This window comes from Desmodus rotundus, chromosome 11 (assembly GCF_022682495.2).
Source record: "Desmodus rotundus isolate HL8 chromosome 11, HLdesRot8A.1, whole genome shotgun sequence".
In the NCBI taxonomy this organism is placed as follows: Eukaryota; Metazoa; Chordata; class Mammalia; order Chiroptera; family Phyllostomidae; genus Desmodus; species Desmodus rotundus.
In genome coordinates, this window is record NC_071397.1 from 19,661,780 (window position 1) to 19,683,760 (window position 21,981).

General features: G+C 42.0%; 1 protein-coding gene across 3 annotated transcripts in view; it reads right to left on the reverse strand.

Annotated features, from left to right (window-relative positions):
- The window catches only part of HMGCLL1 (3-hydroxy-3-methylglutaryl-CoA lyase like 1), a 173,897-nt gene that overhangs the window by 9,504 nt on the left and 142,412 nt on the right, over positions 1–21,981 (reverse strand). For all 3 annotated transcript variants that reach the window (XM_024557755.4, XM_045193089.3, XM_053913683.2), the window contains exon 8: positions 1,302–1,427. In XM_024557755.4, coding sequence (XP_024413523.1) covers positions 1,302–1,427 — 126 coding nt within the window. The remainder of the gene's footprint in view (positions 1–1,301; positions 1,428–21,981) is intronic.

Genomic DNA, 21,981 nt, shown 5'->3' on the forward strand with positions numbered 1-21,981 from the left:
CAATAGCTTTTGGTGATTAGTGCCACATGATTTCAATGAATGTTGTTGAGCATCTCTATGTAACAAGCAAGGAGTAAGAATAAGCTGTAATAATTGCTCTCTGCCTGCAGTGGGAGGTAGACAAAGAAATGAGATCATTCTACAACCTCACCACAGGTTCAGAGGTAGAGGCACAGAGGGTAGCATGGAAGCACTAAGGAGAGGAACGCAACAGTATGGGCCTGGGGGATAGGCAGGGAGATGCTAGAGAAAGAGTGTTTGAGGGTGGCAGTGCCTCGCTCTCAAGTGAAATTTAATATGGGGATTAGACAACTCCACGTGGTTGTGAAATCATGAGTTGAAGTGCAGAGGGGAGAAATAGAATGCAGCGGCAATGGGGCTGCAGGCAAGTTTGGTGCTGCAGGAATGTCAGTGTAAGTAGAGTGAGGAAAGAGGAGAGACGAGAGATGGGAGACAAGAGACTAGGGAGGGAGGGGGAGAGAGAGAGAGACGAGAGATGATAGAGAGGCAGAAACGAGAGAGAGAGATGAGAGACAGGAGACCGGAGAGAGGGACCAGTTAGAGAGAGAATACGAATGATTTTCATTTGTAATCCAGACGATGCTTTATGTCTCAGAAAACATTATGAACTTCTAATCATCTGTGAACAGTTTCTCTTGCCTTTTATATATTTCTTTTCCGAAAAAAACAAAACCCGCCTCACAGACTAATAAGTCATGTTAACAAGCATGTGGCACAACAAGACGCTGATTTTGGTGGCTGTTATTACAGAGCACGTGACTTTCCAGGTGCCACTTGTAAAGAGCCTATTCTTGCCGTCCACTGTCAGAGGTCTAAGCAGTACTAGGCTCTGCTCTTCCGCTGACCATTTCAAGTGGGCCCTGGGCTTCTGTCCAGAAGCCCTAGCTGTCACTGTGAGAAAACTCAAGACGTGTGTTTTGTCCAAGGAAAACATCCATAAAAAACCCCAAACTGTGAAAACAATAATCACAACAGGAAAGACACAGGCTCTAATCACAAAGTGTATAAAGTCAAATCAGATAAGATGTTTAAGAAACTACGTGGAGGCATGAAGCACTATAAAAAAGTGAAATGGTAGCATTATTGGCGACTGAACTATAGCAGTAAGTTACTTTATAAAGCTCCCCAAAGACTTTTTATTGTATTTTCCCACTGTGCATTTTAGCAAAGAGCAAAAGTAGTAAAACTTTGACCTGAAAGTTGCTTCCCAAATCTGAGATGCATGCCAATTTGGATCTGCAAAGGATGCATGAATATTAAAATATGTAAAACGAACTTACTGTGTTGAGCCCCAGGCCATTAAGCATATATATCAAGTCCTCAGTGGCTACATTTCCAGAGGCACCTTTTGCATAGGGGCAGCCACCTAATCCTGATACTGCAGAGTCCACCACGTTAATCCCCATCTGAAAAACAAACCAAAACACCCAGGGTTTGTATATTTCTGGCATCTAAATTGTTGCATTTCTATTTAACCTGTTCCAAAGAGCAAATAAGCAGAATTTGAATCCATTATCCAAACATTTGCTTACCCACCGGCTACTAGTACAGTCAGTCCTTGGGGTGCTGATTTCTTTTCTGACTCATGTTGGGTTTTTTTAGCCTAACCAACTCTGCTAAGGATCTCAGGAACTAGAACAACTGTAGATCAACGTTAGGATGGTGTTTTCATTGATGAGAGCATGTATACATATACATTTTTGTGGGGGGTAGGGGTTGAAGCTGGAAATAAGATTAATCACACCTAGATTGTACATACTCATCAACCAAAACCCAAACTGCAGCCTAGAAGCATTAGATAACACCAGGAAGTAGTTCTAACACACCAAGTCAAAACCAAGGTGCCGCAGAAGCCTGGTGGTGGAGACGTCACCATGTACGAAATAGTATTTGCATGGGCTCAACTCACCCCGTCTTTACGGAGCCATTACTGTCCACACAAACCCTGCTGCTTTGGGAGAAGTGAAGAAATATTTAAGAGGCAAGACATCTACTACTAATAACCGCACCGGCTCACATTTATTAGGTCCTCACTAAGGACTGGTTATTATTCGTAACACCTTATGTGCATGCACTCACAATCCGCACAAAAATCCATGGGGTAGGTGCTTTTCTATTAACCCCGAACCACAGAGGAAGAAACTCAAGTGAACGGGATCACATATTTTACCTAAGGTCACCCCTGTCCCCCGGGAATTCACTTTCTGTTGTGATCTGTGGCCTCTGAACACACTGGAGTTGGTCCATGTTATCTGCTAGGAGGCAGCAAAGGTGGAGGGGATCTGTGTGTTCTGGAGGAGGTGAGCACAGCAGGGTCTGAAAGGGCCCTGGAGCTCAGATTTGAATAATCAAAGAAGAGAAGCAGACGTATCATTCCTTTGTGAAAGTAACAACTGGGTAATGGAAGGCTACCAGGAGGCCGTTTCTGATTCACTCCTGGGCATTAAGGACAACGTAACACGACCTCATATAAAATGAGAAGCACCTGAAAGCAGAGCTCGGCCAGCCTACTTGATCAGCAGTTCCCACTCCCAGAATCGGAATCCGCACCCCCAGAATGCTGGGTCCCCGGAGTTTCTGATTCAGGAGGTCTTGGCCGAAACCCGAGAGCTGGAATTTTTAACAAGATCCCAGATGCTGCTCTCGCTGCTGCTCTGGGGATCACTCTTGCTTTTTTCTTTCCTTTAACAACAAACTTTTTATTTTAGAATTGTTTCAGATTTTCGGAAAATTTGCGAGGATGGTGCAGAGTTTTCCCATGTATTCTGCACTAAGTTGCCCTATTGTTAACATCTTCGTTATCATGGTATAGTTGCCACAACCGATGAACTAGTGACAATAGTTATTGTTAGCTGAAGTCCACATCTTATTCAGACTTTCTTGGTTTTTAACTTTATGTCCTCTTTCTGTTCCGGGAACTCATTCAGGATCCCACATTACATTTAGTGCGCTCGCCTCCTCGGGCTCCTCTGCACTGTGATAGTTCCTCAGACTCGCTTCCACTTTGCCGACGTCGACCGTTTTGACTACCAGTACTTGTCCTGTCTTTTGTACAGTGTCCTTCCGCATGGGTTTGTCTGACTTTTTTCCTCCTGGTTAGACCGGAGGGCTGGAGTTTTGTGAGGAAATGCAGAGGTGATTCTTATTTCCTCCCATCAAAGTACAGTGATAGTATGTTGAATAAAAACATTTGGTCATTCAGGTGACCACAGGATATTTCTCATACTTGGTTTCCCAAGTCCCTGGCCCAGAGCACCTAAAACCCTTGGAATTTCCTAAGTGATAGCAGTTATGAAGGAGTCTTCTGTTGTGTTAATGAGGTAACGGTTGGATCTCACTAAGGCTGAGGAGCCACCTCTGATTAACATAAGAAGAGCCACCTTCTTCTTCTAGGTAGAAGAGAGGCTGGAGGTTGAACGAACTGCCTAAGCTCAGTATTTAATCAGTGATTGTTATGTAATGAAGCCTCCATAAAACCCCCAAAGGACAGGGTTTGGAGCACGCAGGGTTGGCGAGCACGCACAGGTACTGGGAGAGCAGTGCGCTCACAGAGCTCTGCACCTCCCCCACAGGTTGTCCTGTGCATCTCTTCCACCTGGCTGCTCCTGAGTTGTAATGTCTTTTTATAATAAACTGGTGATCTAGTAAGTAATATACTTCTCTGCATTCTGTAAGTCATTCTAGCAAGTTAACTGAACCCAAGGAACAGGTTGTAGGAGCCTCTGATTTATAAACAGTCCCCCAAAAGTACAGGGAACAACTTGGACTTGTGACTGGCATCTCAAGTTCAAGGAAGGGGTCATGGGAACCTCTGATCTGTATCTGGTCAGGCAGAAGCACAGATGATACCTTGGGCTTGCAACTGGCATCTGAAGGTGGGAAGTGCAGGCTTGCAGGGCTGACTGTTTAACCTGTGAAATCTGACTTTAACTCTCGGTCAATAGTATCAGAATCAAGTTGAATGGTGGGACTCCAGCAGGTGTCCATGGAATCGTTGGTCTGGGTGGGGAGCCTCGCCCTACCCCCACTGGGAATGAATCCAGAAACCCAAATCGATACACAGCGTCAAAATAGTTTACGGCTGATATCAGCCTTTATCACCTGGCTGAGGTAGTGTTTGTCAGGTTTCCATACCGTAGAGCCCCACTCCCCTCTTCCCATATGGCACTCTTTGGGGGGAAAAGTCACTATGTGCAGCTCACACTCAAGGAGTGGAAAATATCTACATAAATTATTTGGAATTCTCCCACATGGGAGATTTGTCTATTCTCCCATGTTATATTTTCAAACGTTTACTTAGGAACAACACATAGGTGTTTATTTTGCACTCTGGCTTATAATCCAGTATTACCTTACATATTGTGCTGCTCGAGTTCTTTGAGATTTGGTCATGAGGAGCTCTTTCTGTTGGCTCCTGTGTTCCTTTGACAAGGCAAAGGGATCGTGCTTTTTAAACCACTCCTCTACATCCTCCCTTGTGAGACTTAGGCCAACAGGACAGAACCATAGTCCAAAAGCCCTGGATGTCTCTGGGACCTAAAGCTAGTTTACAAATATAATGTATTTGCTTTTGCACCTTCATTTCTCCTGATTATACTCCTCATGGGAAGGTCTCAGTGGCTCTTCTTCCTTGACTACAGCCTCTCTGAAATACAATCCAACAAGCTCAGTCATATTTAGGTGTTAACAAGTGAGCAGCCACAGGATCGGTCCATCTAGAACAATCTATCTAAATTGCTCTGAATCAAAACAAGAAGTAAAAGAAATTAGGCTCTCGCAGGGAAATCTGTATATTGTCCAGAGTTGGGAAAGACAAATGTTAGGATGCTGGCTCATCTCTGGAAGTCTGCCATGACATCAAATAGGCACAGGAACTCTGTTTACAGGCTAAAATCGATCATTTCGGTAGAATTTAATCTATCCTTCATGCAGAGGGACATTTAGTGGTCCTCAGTCCTGGCTACCCATTATCATCACCTTGGGACCTTTCAAAACTTCCAAACTTCTCCCCAAACCAATGAAATCACGGTTTCTTTCCGGGAATGAGGTCGGACCCGGGCATTTCCTGAAAGCTCCCTCCTGTGATTCTTTTGTGTAACTCGGTGAGGGCACCCCTGAGGCAGAGGTTCTCATCCATCTTGCCCTGTATCAATCCTGGGTCTGAGTCAGCTTTAATTTTAGAGAAGCTCCGTACTCTGGGGCAAAAAGAGTTGCTTGTTTGACTTTTCAAGGAAAAGTTTTGAAAGAAGATCCAAAAAAGTATGAGGTAGCAGAGGTCAGCAGTCCCAGCATCACAGGGGAGAGGTAGCTTCATCCAGCCCACCGTGGGGTCCGGAACCCGCAGATCTCGCTCCTTTTCCCACTGCTGGGGACAAAGGCCCTGCGACCACAGAGCTACAGAAATCATACTTGTCACCTTGTCAAAACAGCACAGTGTTAACTGCCCTTTTGGGAGACAGTGAAAAAACAAAAGTCACTCTTACTTTGTAACTAAAGGCTAATGTGTCCTACCTACTGCGTGGCTACCGTGAAAAGACTAGTCATACTATTGGGTTGGTCAAAAAGTCCATTACATTTTTTTTTTCCTTCGATGGCTCTAGCAGTGCTTAGTTGTCTTTAACTTCATTAGAAACAATTTTTTGTTAGATTGTATTGTGACAGCTGTCATATCAGCATGCACTAAAAAAATCTTAAATTGGTGAATTTTTATGCAGTCATTTTAATATGAAAGATGGAAGAAAATATGCAACTTTTTTGCGCATTGTTTTATTTCTAGCAAGGTAAAAACGCATCTGAAACATAAGACGAGATTTGTGCAGTGTATGGGGAAGGTGCTGGGACTGATCGAACTTGTTGAAAGTGGTTTGCAAAGTTTCTTGGTACTGTTTCCATTTTGGCCAAATAATTATTTGCTGTGGGACTGTCTCACACATTGGAAGATGTTTAGCAGCACCCCTGGCCTCTACCCACTAAAAGCCAATAGCGAGAGATTATTGACATACTCAAAATATCCAAATCAATAGTCATCGGTGAAAATGAAAAATGTGTCTTTTATTTTATGGACAAAACATGACGTACTTTTTGGCCAACCCAATACAAGTAACTGGACTCAGAGAGGAAAAATCAATAACCAATGCCAACATCGAGCAAACATAAATAACAGCTGAAGGTTGGAACTAAAACATTATTTTACACTTTCAGTTCGAAAAAGATTATTAGCAACGAGATGGTACAGAGCAACAGGATATTAAAAATGCACAACTTTAACAATATGGACAAATCTCCCGAACACAAGGGTGTACGAAAGACGTCCGGAGCAAAAGAGGACATGCATGGCCATTCACATTAGATAAGTTTTTGTGTAGACAGTAGTGCTATTATAAGTTAGGATACGAGTTAACCTTTGACATGTAAATAAAAATGGGCGCAGGCAGAGCCTCCCAGGGGCGGACAGCACTCCACTGCGTGAACGAGGGTTGGCTCCACCCATATCCGTTGGTGAAAATTCTCACAAGGGTGAGCTGATGATTTGGCCAGTTTTCTCGTGTGCATTAGACTTTGACAGATATCAATGACAAGAAAAGCAGTGTTGTTGAAACTTCAGGTAAACAGGAAAACTTAAACTGGTAGGAAAATTGTAATTTTTTTTTCTGGGGAGTAATCAGCAATTAGTCTTAATCGCCCATATTCATCATTCCAGTAATTCTTATCCAAAAAATCCTTCCAAGAAATAGTCCACAGATCCTAAGTAAATACTGGGGTGGGCAAAAGAAGGTTTACAGTTGTGAGCACACGAAACACAGTTTATTCTTGTACTTTTATTTATTTATTATTATATTATTTTCCAACTGTAAATGTACTTTTGTCCACTCCTGTAACTATATTAATATATAATATATATATTTTTTGATTGTACATATTTGCACGTGAAACACACTCCTCACACCCACACCTATTCATCACAGTGCATTTTATAAGAATAAAAATTTGCAAGCACTTCAAACATCTATAATGTGATATAATTTAAATTAATTATCGTGTGGCTATAAAATGGAATGATAAATGCTATTTAAATGCATAGTTAAGGGAAAGAAACAGGTTAGAGACTGTTATAACAGTCTACAGAGTCATGATCACATTCTCCAAAAAAACAAAAACAAACAAACACAAAGCGATAGGATTTGATGGAGTACCAATGCTCATAGTGGTGATCACTGGGTGGAAGGGTTACAGGTAATTTCTTTTATTTTAATTCTGTTTGTCTTTGTTTTCCAATATCTCCAATATTTGTGTTCATTACTACACATATAAGCAGGAAAAAATAAGGTTTCTGCAAACTGTCACCTGCTGTAGAATGACAGTAAATACATGAGAATAAGCACAAATAAAACCAAGACTCTGCATTTCTTACAGTCACTGTGGTGCATCTAACTAATCATTCCAGGGTTTAAGCCTGCAGGGCTGGTCTGCATATCTGGCAATGGCAGAAATGGTCTGGGTGAAAGCTACCTGGAAATCAGTCTTTTCTCTTTTCTGGTATCAGATTAGCTCTAGACACGATTGTCTTTCAGTAAGCCCTTCGCAAATTAATTCAATTATAAAAGCAATATGTGGATTTAAAGTTTAAAGAAGCAAATTTAAGAGTTCATATTACCTGTGAAAGGGAATATTAAGATATTAGTTCCTTTGAAAGTTTTTCAAAAAAACCCTAGTACTTTAAAAAATATTTATTTTCATGGAATATCCCCTAAATTCTATCCTCTATTGAATATACAATTCTGTTACCCAGAAATAAAGGTCTTCTCAATGTATAACAGGACTCATATAATAAGAAAAAGACTTGATTGTACTATGTATGTTTTCTCTACATCTATTTCCCTATCCCATTAGATATGACAGGTAATCTGATGTAAACAAGTTCTTAACAGGGCAAGAAGAAAAACTATTTATCCTCTTCAACTCTGCATAGCAAACAGGGAACACACTTGTACTTTATTTCTGAAATCATGGTATTAAAGTAAATTCCATTCCATGGACTGGACTTTATATTTTTAAAGATAATCCATGGGCTATGTAGCTGATGTATTCATACAAGAGATTATCTGCATTAACAAATTATTCCTAGAAAGACGTCTCCTTTCTCAATGCTGCAACACAAGTCACTACTTTTAGACTTTGGGTTCCTGGTGTGTGTGGGCATGTGTCTGTGTGATCACACAAGCACAAGCAGTGTTTTGTGCCATAAAATGCAAAAACGAAGCCTTTGCTTTTTGTTTTGAAGGAAAGGACGTCTTTAGAAGAGTAACCACATGGGGGCAGTGTAGCTCCAAAATCCACTGACTTGAAGTCACACATTAACAGCTCTGTTGTGTTGAAGGGGCAAGAAAGTGGCAAACACGTAAATAAATAGCTTTGTGTGATTCAAATAGATATTTCCTTTAAAACAAGAACACATTTACAAATGGTTTATAACACAAACTGTGGTTCAATGTATCCAGTATATGTTTTTATTCTTCCTTTAACTTGAACTTGTTTATTAAGCCCGTTCCACATCCCAGGAACTTACAGAATACAATGTCCTGTACCTCATGAAACTCAGCACTAGAAATTAAAATTACAATAGAGTGTGTCCATCAAAGCTACTGAGAAGTAGCTTACTATTATCAAATGAGAAACAATTCTCTTTAGAGCTCAGGGAACTAATTATCCCTAAGACAAAATAAACTCAGGACTCAAGGACTGAGGTGTCCTTGGCTCCCATTTCCCTCAAAGCTCATGACTAAAGCTGTCAGCCCAGTACCCGGGGCATGCTAACCCCATGGGTTCATTGGTACACTCTGTCTACCCGAGCTCTCCAGACACGTGCTTAGACGTAAGCACTGAGGAAGACAGGTCAAATACCAGCAGCCGCTTTTTCTGGACAAGGGAAAAACTGGCTGTAGGTAGATCATGAACACATTGGTCCGTATTACAGCCAAAGATGAGTTCTGGGGAGCATGGACTTTGCACGGTGCTGAGATGCCCAGACCAGGCCGCTATGCTAACTAAAAGTACCATCTTGACTGTTTCTTGATGCTGTCAGATCTTGTTATTTCTCAAACAAAACTGAGAAATACAATAAGAGGAGTACAAAAAAAATCATTTCACAAAATTTATAATCTTCAATCTATGCAGGGTTCCAAAATATTTAATGAACTCAAAAATTTGGGTACCAAGGACACTAAAATCTCAAGGAACACAAAACTTTGGTAACGCTACCTACTTTCTTTACCCTTGGAAATCAAATTTTTATTGAAAAGTCTGTAATAATGTTAGATTTAATGATAAATAAAAAGTTTGCTGAGTGGAAAATATTCATTTTTTTTAATTTTTAAAGGTTTTATTTATTTTGGAGAGAGGGGAAGGGAGGGAGAAAGAGAGGGAGAGAAACATCAGTTGGTTGCTTCTCACGCACACACACACTGACCAGGGACCGAACCCACAACCCAGGCATATGCCCTGACTGGGAATCGAACCAGCAACCTTTGGCTTCACAGGATGAAGCCCAACAAACTGAGCCACACTAGTCAGGGCAAAATACTCATTTTGGATTTAAGTTACTTAGGGGGAAAAGGGCAAATATTCGTGGATAATAAAATACTGACAATATGCATATTTTCTAATATTTTTCTCAACTTGTTCCTCATAGTCCATGTGGCCTCCAACACAGACTGCAGTTATCCTTGTATGAGTACTTCCCGGGGGGCCAGGCCAGACATCACTGATGGGCGACAGCGCTCTTTCCAGTAAGCTCCAACCTTGCCTTGAGACGCTTCTCAATCAGCTACGGTACATTGGGTTCTACATTGAGTTACCATCGGAGAAAGAACCGCACTTGCTATTTATATGTGTTGGGAAAATAAGATGCTATACAAGCCACAGGTAATGGACAGTTAGCCTACGTGAATAAAGGCCAGTGTTCTAATAAACTGAGTATCACTGCATATCGAAATTGGTATGTAAATAATGATGGGCATACGGATCACTGTGGGGGAGAACTAAACTAAGGGTGAATGATTTCCTATAACATCTCTCATCTTCGAAAGGCTTTCCTATACACTTCATCTCTCCCTGGCTTACTACATCCAGTGAGGCAGCCTTAGCTTCATTCAGCGCATTTCAGATTGAGGTAGTGATGGGAGTGTGTACACAGAAGGGGGGTAAGAGAGTCGGGAAAAACAGATACCATGGAGATTCTCAATTTTAGTAACACTGAGAAGATAAATACTATGAGTGAACATTTATCAAATGCTTGTTTTGTCGCAGGTATTATACCACACGTTTGCCTTACATAAAACCCCACAAAGTCACTACGAAGTGAGTAGTGGTGCATGCCTGCTTTGCTGATGAGGAAACTGAGACTCAGAGAAGGCAAGTGATACTTCCTGCTTCAGAGAGACAGTACGACACAGAGGGAGGATGCAAAGCCCAGTTAACCACCGTGGGCTACGGCGCAATGGCAGCAGTGAACATGTAATAAGCACGGGCTACGTGCCAGACACACTGCTGAACGTGGGTCATCTCATCTGATCCATATAAAAGCCTGAGGAGGCAGGGTGCGAGTTAGGGAGAGGGCACTGACAAATCCAAGACTTCGGTTTCTTCTGAGCCTTCAACTTTCTGAAAAGTGTCTCTGCCCCTCAACAACACTGTCAAGAAGTGAACGGTGGTTGTCCCAGCGATAGTATTTCTAGGAACTAACCTGAGAAAATAGCCAGAAACATTAGTATAGGTTTGTTTTTTGAGGATGGATGCTCTTTGTGGCATTATTTACACAAGTGGAAAAAGCCCAAAAGGTAAATGTTCAACAGGAGGGAAACAGTTAACAAATTATGTGAGATACACTGTTATGAAGCAATTAAATATTTTCAAAGAATATTTAACGGTATGAAAAATGACTATAAGAAAATGGAAAATTAGAGGGCAGAATACTGTTTGGCAGGATTTATTTGTCTCAAGATTTTTAAAAACCTATTTTATATAATATGCACACACAGTCACGTGATTAGGACAAATGAACCTTGTTTTAAAATGTACCCTCTTCTTTCCCAGCTATTCCCTCTTTACACCACTAAAAAACCTCCAAAAGTAGACTCGTGTTGCTCTATTTTCTCATTCCCTGGATTCAGCTCAAATTCTGCAGATGATTCCTCCCAGAATCATTCCCTTTTGCCTGTTCTTGCGTGTACGTTGCCTCCACACTTTTTTACTAGCCATCCATTCTCCCTAATCGATTGGCACAAAATATTTGGGCCAGTTGTCCTGAAACCTTAAAGCGTGAGATTTGACTTACTATGTCTGAGGTGCGGCCTGAGCCTCCGCATTTCTAAGGACTGCCACAGGATGCTGAGGACGCTGATCTGTCGAGTGGCAACAGACGAAGTTGTTCCAGGAAACACCTGAGGTGCGATGCGCCCTGCTCCAGCGGCCACGGCGACCCCCTGCCTGTGCAGCTCTTCCCAGAGTGAGACCGACCAGCAGCAGGGTAACTTGAGGTCCTCATTTAAAATGCAGAGCCCTGTGCTCTTTCCCCAAATCTGATTTTTTTTTCTTCTAAAGCCAAAGCGTATGTATGCATTGTTCTAAAGTCCAAGATGAATTTTATGGATAATAAAGTTTGAGAATCTCTATCCTTTTGATTTAACTGCTCATCTGTGGTTCTGCACCAGAAATCTGTTTCCTCTTCTTGCAGGACTCAGCCAGCTGACCTGACCAAGCTGCCCTTGTGGTTAAGTGTGGCTATGGGACTGCAGGTGAGCAACTGGTGTGTGAGCAACGCCATGCAGGCCATTTCTACAACAAGTCTTTTCAAAAACTGTGTCTTCTTCTTTTTTAACAGTCAAATGCAGATGACACTGAGGCCTTGGAAATGGTGAGCCAAAAAATTGAAGGAAGCTGGGTCCCTGGAGGACTCCCTGGAGGAAAGACGCTCACTGACAGGACCGTGTGCGGTGGACTACCAAGTGAAGAACGGACAGCCATAGGTTGGAGGCATTGTTCCCTTCGGGGTGTACTGTTGTACCAGCACAGCCCTTTAGAACCGAGGTGTCCTCTGACCTGACACTCTGTTAGCTATTTTCCATTCTGTTACTTGCTTTGTTTTCCCTCTTTTTCTACTTTCTCATTTGTTAATAATTTTTAATGATTTCATTTTTATCTCTTCTACTGACTTACTATTTCTACCTCTTCTTTAAATTAAGTTAGTCTATTGTTTACCGTGTACATCTTTAATTAATAATAGTCTACCTTCAAATATCTATGCCATGGGCAGGGAAGGACCTTACAACAGTATATTCTCAATTCGTTCCATCCATCCTTTGTCCTATTGTTTCCCTCCCTCTTACTCTTACATATATAAACCCACAATACACAGTCTCTCCTTCTGCTTCAGGCGGTCTGTCAGTTATCTCTTATAGCAATTAAAGTAATAAAAATTAATTTTATCTTGATTTATTTCATTTCTGAATTCTCTGAAGAAACTTGTCTAGAATAAAATAGCAGAGATTTAAGTGCTGGTGTTTGGTGAACACTATACGTTTTAGAGGTAGGATAAGGAAGGTGAGTTTGTGAAAGAGACAAGTTCAAGGAGGAAGTTCAATGTCACAAGTCAGGGTGGCAAAAGTTTCTCTAAATACTTACACTTACAGTAACAAAAGCTTGCAAGTAATTGAGGAAAATGAGCTGAGAAAATCCACTGGACTTATGCCATGGACAAATGTTGAAATGGGTCATTTCATCAGAGACAGGACAGGGGACAGCTGGAGATAGATTTAAAAACAAATGTACAGCGTATAGCCTGTGCTTAAGAGATCTGTTTCAAGAGACAGACTTCTGTTTGAACCTGCTCTGACACTTGTTAACTGTGACCATGGTATGTTACTTCACCTCTCTGCTTCCCCAACTGTAAAGCTTGTTGAGGATACAATGAGAATCTTCCAAGGAAGTTGTTTATCCCATATCTTAGCACTTAACATCCAATAAGTCCTGGCTGTAACAAGCATTTGACAAAGGTAGAGAGACAGACAGAGGACCTGCGTGTGAGATGAAATGAAGAAGAAAGTTGGGGCAGAATTCGGGGTGGGTGCATGTGAATGAAGAGGTATGGGTGACATGCTAGTTATGCACGTTGGAAGCCATGAAGAACAGAGCTAATTAAGTGAGTAAAGAAATGATGGCACACACAGGAGAAAAAATTAATAGAGATAAACCTCAGAAAGGTAGGGCTAAACGTGGAATTGAGCCAGGAAATTAGTTGAGAAAACTGTCTTCGAGGTAGAATGAAAAGAGAGGACAGAAAGAGGTACAGATATATGTTAAAGGAACAAGGAGACCCTTAGGCTTCTGAGGACAATAAATGCTCAGTCTTCTAAGAAACCTAGTCACTGAGCTCTTCTGCTGAGAGTCCTGGAAAGAGTCGGTCATCTTTCTAGCGTGCTGATGAAGCAGGGTGCAGCCAAGAGGAGGGCCCCAAGAAGGGATTTGTGATGGGGTCCAGGACTCGGGGTGTCCAGGAAATATTAGAAAAATGTATATAGGATGTCCTCACCCCCACAGGCCTGAGCCAGGGGGGATGGGACACACGGAACAGGGCCATTCAGAGCTGTTTTGGGTAGCAAGAGCTTTGCAGCTAACCCCTGGCACAGTCATTTAACATATCTATAACCTTTAACTGGTTTCATGGATGTGTTAAATAGCTGTGTCCATGCTTTGAGCCAGGGGGATGGGACCAAATTCCACCCAAGATGGGACTGGGAAGCAACTCCCCCTGGTTACAGGGCCTGTGGGAGAGCTTGGAGATGATTGGCGCCATGCCATGGGGCCACACCTGCCCAGACTTACTGTGGCAGCCCAGTAAAGCTGAAAGAATACGGGGATGCTGGCAGGTGTAACTGATTGTAGGAGGAGTCAGAAATGGGGCTGCAAAGGAAGATGGGCACTGGGATTTAAACCTAGGCCCGGCAGCCATAGAGAGAGTAGACCATGCAGCTCTGAAGTAAATAGGGGGCCACACGGTTCTGAAGTAAATAGAGGGAACCACGAGGTTCTGAGGAGAAAGGAAGAGGACCACGCGGTTCTGAAGGAGAGTAGAGAGGACCGTGTGGTTTTGGGGTGCTTCTTTTTGCCACTCGGCTTAGGCAGCAGGAGAGACTTTGCCGGGAAGAAAAAGGGAGAAAGGACTCTTGCTGGTGGGCCATGAGAAGGTGCCACATGGCTTTGGATTAACTGGAGATCGCAGCAGCCACACAGCTGATGGTGCCGGGAGCCTGAATCACGTACTTCTACTTCCTTTCCTGAGACACGGTACCCCGGACGGGGCACAGGGAGAGGGAAGGACTGTGCATCTGTGGGTATTCTAAAGGACTTTAGTATCTTACTGAAGACATTAAGCCATTACTCTAAGTCTGTGTAACTTTTAAATAAACAATTCTTTTCCTTTTCACCAGTCTCTGGCATTGAGAGACGTCTTTCCTCTGGCGGCGGGCATTTCGAACCTAGCAGGTGAGCGTGGGGGAAGGAACCTCCAGAGACAGAAAGGGGGGATCGTTTCTGTAATAATTTATCGTGAACCACCCCCTGCCCTGCTCTGTAACACTGACACCTGCTTCCCTTGGACCAAGCCTCGTGTGCTCTCACAATACTCTTCAAATGTGTGGAAAGACAGATGGATGGGAATAACGGTAATGAGGACGAGTAGAGAAAGAAAAGCCGATAGATCAGTAAGTCTCATTGTGCAAGTAAACATTTTCTACCGATCAAGGTGGAAGTCATCGTGTATTTTTCATAAATGTCTGTAAATCAGATTTTACAACCAGACAATTTAGTCAAGATCCTTTACATGACTGATTAATTGATTTTAAAAGCCCCAGAGCTTTTAGGGAGTTACCAAAAGCCACAGAATTGTTGAGTTGTAGAGATGGAACTAGAACTTAGCCCTTATGTCTCCGGAATTTCACTGATGGGAAGTAAGTGATTCCCAGGTCCCAAATGAATGTTAGTGGGAGGCCAACCTACTATTGTGAAAATATAACTAAATGGTTCATAAGCCAAAAAAAACTGTCAAAAGAAAAAATGAAAAACACAGCGGTGATGACAAAGATTTACCAGTGTTAGCAACATTTACGAACCAGTGAGGGATTGTGATAATAGGAGGAACGCATTTAAAAAGTGTTACAGCAGCGAGGAAGTTACAGTTAGCTTCATGAGGTCAGGACCTTCACTCTATCTCAGTACCTAGAACATAGCGAGTTACTATTCATATACATTTTTTTTACATTTTTTAAATATATTTATTGATTATGCTATTACAGTTATTCCATTTCCCCCCCCAACTCCACTCCATCCTGCCCACCCCCTCCCTCCCACATTCCCCCCTATAGTTCATGTCCATAGGTCATACTTATAAGTTCTTTGGCTTCTACATTTCCTACACTATTCTTACCCTCCCCCTGTCTATTTTCCACCTATCATCTATGCTACTTATTCTCTGTACCTTTCCCCCCCTCTCCCTCTCCCACTCCCCTATTGACACCTCTCCATGTGATCTCCATCTCTATGGTTCTGTTCCTGTTCTAGTTGTTTGCCTAGTTTGCTCTTGTTTTTGTTTTAGGTGTGGTTGTTAATAACTGTGAGTTTGCTGTCATTTTTACTGTTCCTATTTTTGATCTTCTTTTTCTTAGGTAACTCCCTTTAACATTTCATATAATAAGGGCTTGGTGATGATGAACCTCTTTAACTTGACCTTATCTGAGAAGCACTTTATCTTCCCTTCCATTCTAAATGATAGCTTTGCTGGATACAGTAATCTTGGATGTAGGTCCTTGCGTTTAATCTTGGGTAATGTAATTATGATGTGCCTTGGTGTGTTCCTCCTTGGGTCCAGCTTCTTTGGGACTCTCTGAGCTTCCTGGACTTCCTGGAAGTCTATTTCCTTTGCCATATTAGGGAAGTTCTCCATTATTTGTTCAAATAAGTTTTCAATTTTTTGTTCTTCCTCTTCTCCTTCTGGCACCCCTATAATTCGGATGTTGGAATGTTTCGAGATGTCCTGGAGGTTCCTAAGCCTCTCCTCATTTTTCCAAATTCTTGTTTCTTCATTCTTTTCTGGTTGGATGTTTCTTTCTTCCTTCTGGTCCTCACCGTTGATTTGAGTCCCGGTTTCCTTCGCATCACTATTGGTTCCCTGTACATTTTCCTTTGTTTCTCTTAGCATAGGCTTCATTTTTTCATCTACTTTTTGAACAAATTCAACCAATTCTGTGAGCATATTGATAACCAGTGTTTTGAACTGTGCATCCGATAGGTTGGCTATCTCTTCCTCGTTTAGTTGTATTTTTTCTGGAGCTTTGAAGTGTTCTGTCATTTGGGCCATTTTTTTTTTTTTTGTCTTGGTGCGTCTGTTACTTAAAGGGGCGGAGCCTTAGGTGTTCACTGGGGCGGGGTAATGCTGGTCGCTGTGATGTGACGCTGTACGTGGGGGAGGGGCCGAGAGGGAGCAATGGCACCCGCTTCACTCTCCTCCGGATTTCAGTCTTTCACTCCGATACCCACAATCAAACTGGGCCCCACTGGTGCTGGTTCCCCAGTGGGTGGGCTTGTGCACACTCTAGGCCCCTGTGGGTCTCTCCAACAACCTCTCCCGTGAGGCTGGGAGTCTCTCCTGCTGCTGCCCCAACCCCCAGGGGCATTTTCAATCAGAGGTTTGAGGCTTTATTTCCTGGAGCTGGAGCCCTGGGTTGCACAGTCTGCTTCGCTCCCCGCCGTTCGCCCGGTTTATCTGTGTGCGAATGTGGGGCCCCGGGGTGCTACCCACTGCTCTGCCTGCCCCGCTCTCTGCCACTCCGAGTCCGGCCCTCTCAGTTTATCTGCACAAATGTGGGGTTGCAGGGTCTGCTAGTGCTCAGACTGCCTGCCCCGTTCGTCCCACACTCCGCCAGTGTCAGTCCTGCCATGGCCACGTGAGTCCTCTCCACCCTGGTGCCCGTCTCCGCCCCTCCTACCAGTCTGGATGAATGTTTATTTTTCTATTTCCTTGGTGTTGGACCCCCTTGCTGTTCGATTCTCTGTCAGTTCTGGTTGTGCGAGGAGGCGCAGTGTGTTTACCTACGGCGCCATCTTGGTTCTCCTATTCATATACTTTTAAAATAATCAAACAAATGATGTGCATACAAAAATAGTGCATGCAATACTAAGACCAGAGTGCAAGTATGTCTATACAGGATAAAAAATGAACTTGGTACAAGTGAATTAGAGACACGGAACTACATAATAAGGATGCCAAAATAAATAAAACATGTTAGTGGATCATGATTTTGTTCGCTCCCTAAACCTTCTTTTAGAAGTGCCTTATGATAAAGATGGGTTTCTGAAAACTTGTTTCTTGTGTTTGTTTGCTCAATGACTTTTTGTTAATCCTGGCTGCAGTTGGTTGGACCTGCACTGGGTCAGTCACTGGGGCCTCCCCCAGAATTTGGAGCAGAAACAGAGACAGAATCCATCATTCTCAGAGGGGAGATGCACAGCATATGGCTATAGACAAGCCTTTTTTTTTTTTCATGAGCATTGGGGAGCAATGAAAGCTTGTCTGTAGTAAAAGGTAAAATGAAGCATAACTGAATCAGAGAAATAGCATCTGAATTCCAGACAGCCTTTCAGTCCTTCCTGAGGCCCAGCTTTAACTTCCTCCCTACCTTTGTTTTTAAATAACATTTAATGAGAGCTGTGCTATATGCATTTAACACACAATAATCCCAGGAAATAAGTACTATTATTATTACCCTTATTTTATAAGTGAGGAAACTGAGTCACTGAATGTTTAATATAATCACACATAACGCCACATATTTGATAAGTGGTGAAAGTTGAGATTCAGAATCAGTCGCAAAGGCTCCCAAATTTCTGCTCTTCCTTTGTCTGTATACTTCCTCTAAGAGGTTTCCATGAGACATCCTGGTGTTCTCATAAGTCTCCTTTTTTCCTTAGGGTAGTTCAAGTTGGCTACCGTCGCTTGGAAACAAACATTAGTAACTAAATACATCATTAAGTTAATGACCTGGCAGAGAAGATATTCATAAATACAGTGAGCTATAATACAAGGTAGAACATGGTAGCTATTATAAGAATTATAAACAAAGCTATTCAGAAACACCAGTGATGTGGTTTCTACATTTTGTAGTGGAACAAGGAAGGAGAGTTTGGGGGGGAAGTTCGATGAATACTTTGGCTCTTAATTGGGCCTTGAAAGATGTTGAAAAGCAGGGACTGAATGTTGTACAGAGACGAAATGTTGGGAAAAGACACACGATGAACAAGCCGAGGACGCACTGAGATTTTAATACAACTTTTATTGTAAGGAGAGTTGGGGTTTGGGTGAGGTACAGATCCTGATCGTGAAGGCCTTGCCTGCCTTTTTACAGGGCTTTAGCTTCATTCTCTAGGAAGCAAAGATCTACTAGAAGTTTATAAATAATCATTCCATCACCAGCATTTTGTCTTACTCAGATTTTGTTAGCAAGGGAGCCATAATTGAGATGAATAGGAGACTGGGAAATATGTAAACAGAAATACTTGTTAGAAACTTAGTACACTAACTATAGTGATCATTTAAAATGCAGCAGAAGGAGCACTATTATTTCAGGGAATAAATTTGAGATAAATTTATGAGGTAAAATATTGTCTAAATCGATGAGGAATAATGGAAGAAAAAGGTGTTATTAATAAAAGCACTGTGTTTTCTAGTTTAACAGATAAGTGGACCATGGTCTATTGCCTGGAATGGGATATGGAATCAACTCTAGTGAAAGGCATAAGTTGCTTTATTAAAAGTCATTATAGCCCTGGCTAGTGTGGCTCAATGGATTGAGTACTGGCCTGTGAACCAACGGGTTGCCGGTTCAATTTCCAGTCAGGGCACCTGCCTGGGTTGTGGGCCAGGTCCCCAGTAGAGGGCGCACGAGAGGCAACCAGACATTGATGTTTCTCTCCCTCTCTTTCTCCTTCTCTCTCTCTAAAAATAAGTAAAATATTTTAAAGTTTTAAAATATCTTTATAAATATAGAAAACTGGACAGTTAACATATGATGTTCCTTAAAGTGTTCCAGTTAACACATGATTTTCTTAAAGCATCCCTTTAGTTTGAAACAAACATCAATTCTTTTTTTTTTTTTTTTTGATCTCTCATTACATACCCATTTCTACTTGCTCATCTGCATCTGGAGTGATTTCATGGCTTTGGGCATGCTCTAATTCATAGTTAAGCCTTCTTATAAGCCAAAGAATTGGTCTCCATTGAGCAGTAAAATAATTTTAAAAGATATGACAATGCTACCTGGGACTTTAAGAAGAGTCCAAGGCTCCTCCTCCCTGCTGAGTAATAGAGGTGTGGTCAGGGATAATGGGTGATAGAAATTTTTCGTAGGTTCGGGGGAGCCCTAGAGCAGAGGAGACTGGTCCTGCTCCCAAAGTTGTGGACTGGAGCTGTACACAAGACTCAGAAACTCGTATCCTGCTGGCTGAGATGCCAGGGCAGCAAAGGCAAAGTGAGGTACCTGGCAAGTGGGACTCAAGACAACTTCAAAGACAAAAGGGCACTCAAACCTGTCACACAACGCATACAACAGTGTCCCGTTTCCACCAGCAGGGTGAAAGGGCACTAGTGGACATGAAGGGGCCAGAATCATGACTAGGAAGGTGCCCAGAGTCTGGGCCAGTACCCACAGACCCTGCTTAGGGCACAAGGACAAGGACAGAGGCTGAACAGCCTGGGAGGCTCCATCTCTGACCCCTGAGGACTAAGAAAGCCATCAGACCAGGGAACCTTGACTAAGGGCAGGGTGAGGCTTAGACTCCCTTCAAACTTAGCTCAGTGTTAGGAACAGGAGGAAAGGTGGTCAGAAAAATTTGAGACACTTTCTAAAATGAGGAATGACTAAGCTGATTAACACATAAAGGGTCCAGCAGAAGTAATGCCTGCTTTGAGTGTGGCTGGTAGGGTAATAATATGGGTGTAACAATTTATAGTTTTAATTTGAACATTTCACCTAAAATGTTATATGGTATGCTTGAGTGTGATATTGCTATGTTATACAATTACATGCTTATGATTTTTGTAGTAAAAGATTTTGTAATAAAAAGGGGGGGATTTGTGCCATACCCTATATATTTAGCCATTTATTAGGAGATATTTATTTGGAGGTATTTAACTGGACATTGTCATATATCTAAAATATATAGAGTTTAAAATATGTTACAATGTTGCAACACAGTATGAGTATTATCACTCACATTCTCACTGTTCGTCTCAAATAACTAAAGTTCAACTTCATTTCCGAGTAACTTACCAGGACCTTGTTTACTCTGGAGCCACCACTGATCTGAATATCTCACAAGACACTTATGGTCACGATGGTATTGGCTTTTCCAAGCAATGCGTACAAGTTGAAAGAAGAGAGAAAGCAAGTTTGGTCTACACGAAATCAGAATGGGTTTTTCTCCAGTTGAAGCCAATTATTCAAAGAAGGGAGGAAAACAAAAGTAGGTACAATTACAGTTAAATATACACAAGATGAAGCAGGTTTAGAGCAAACCCACTATCTGAAAGAATAGTGTTTAAGGCGAAAAATGAACAAGGTCAAACCAACATTTCCCGAAACATGATACAGTCAATGGTTGAGGCAGTGGTGGGTATTTATCTTCGATAAAATTCAGAGGCAGGTAACAGTTGTAGTTACACAGTTCAGGATGATTATGTGGTCAAGAGAGTGGATACACTCTGCGTGGCTCCAGAGGAAACAGAGAGAGGCAGATTGTGCCTGATTATGAGGGATAACTCTCCGGCCACTTAATGCTGCCCAAACTTAGATAGGTTAACTCTCAAAATAATGATTTCCTTGCCACCAAAAGTATTAAAAACAATCTAAATCTATGTAGAAAAAAATCCCTCTACAGTTGGTGAAGCTATTGCATTTTTGCTGGCCTCTTAGGGTTCTGTCCAATCTTAAGGCTTTCTATAAATGTGAGTTCAATTTAGTTTGCTCAATAACATGTAATTATGCCATAAAGTTATGAACACAGACAGATAAAATAAACATATTAAGGGCTTCTTCCATTGTAGTTTAAAGCCACACATTACTGAGGTTAAGTCTATTCCCCGGCATCTGAACTATGACAGGGGAATTCTGAGCAGAGAACACAGTGATTTCTTGAGAAGGCAAATGCAGTAAGCTTCCATCCAGATGGCACACGACTGTGATGTCCAGTGCTGATAGCCAAGAAAAAGTCATATAAAACATAGTTAAAAACAAAAAAAAAAACACTTGTTGAAGATTCTCCTGAAGAGTGCCAAACCCACACATATTTGATATTTGTGGCAAGGCTGCCCAATACCACTAGGTTTACAAAAGCTTCCACACAACCTGTAACATAGTTTTTTTGTTTTTTTTACTTTAATACTCCAAATTACCCCAAATTCAATACCAAGCTTAAGTTAACAATAAAAAGATAAGCAGACATCAATCTTTAGATCTAGTCTAATTCAAGGGCTATTTTCCTTGCTGACTAGATAAAATTCAGAGGAGAAAAATTAGATATAGGACATATAGGAAATGACCAAAAATATTAATATGGGAAAAACTAGATTGACATGGCCAAATATCTAATCTGGGCAAGAATGAAAGTCTCTCTAACTCTCAAAACAGAACCAGAAAGGTACCATCTACACCTCTGAGTGCCAAAGAACTCAGCCCTGTGATAATCAAATGCCTGTTTGTGGAGAGGGCTGGTGCATCCATCCCTTTCCTGCTCCTTATCTCAGAGGATTGATCCCTAGGCTGTATTCCCCAAACTCCCTGGTCAGCTGGACTCCTGCAGGTTCAGTCGGTAGAAGGCTCTGAGAGAGGGAGGAGCCAGAATATTTCCCCTTCTCTG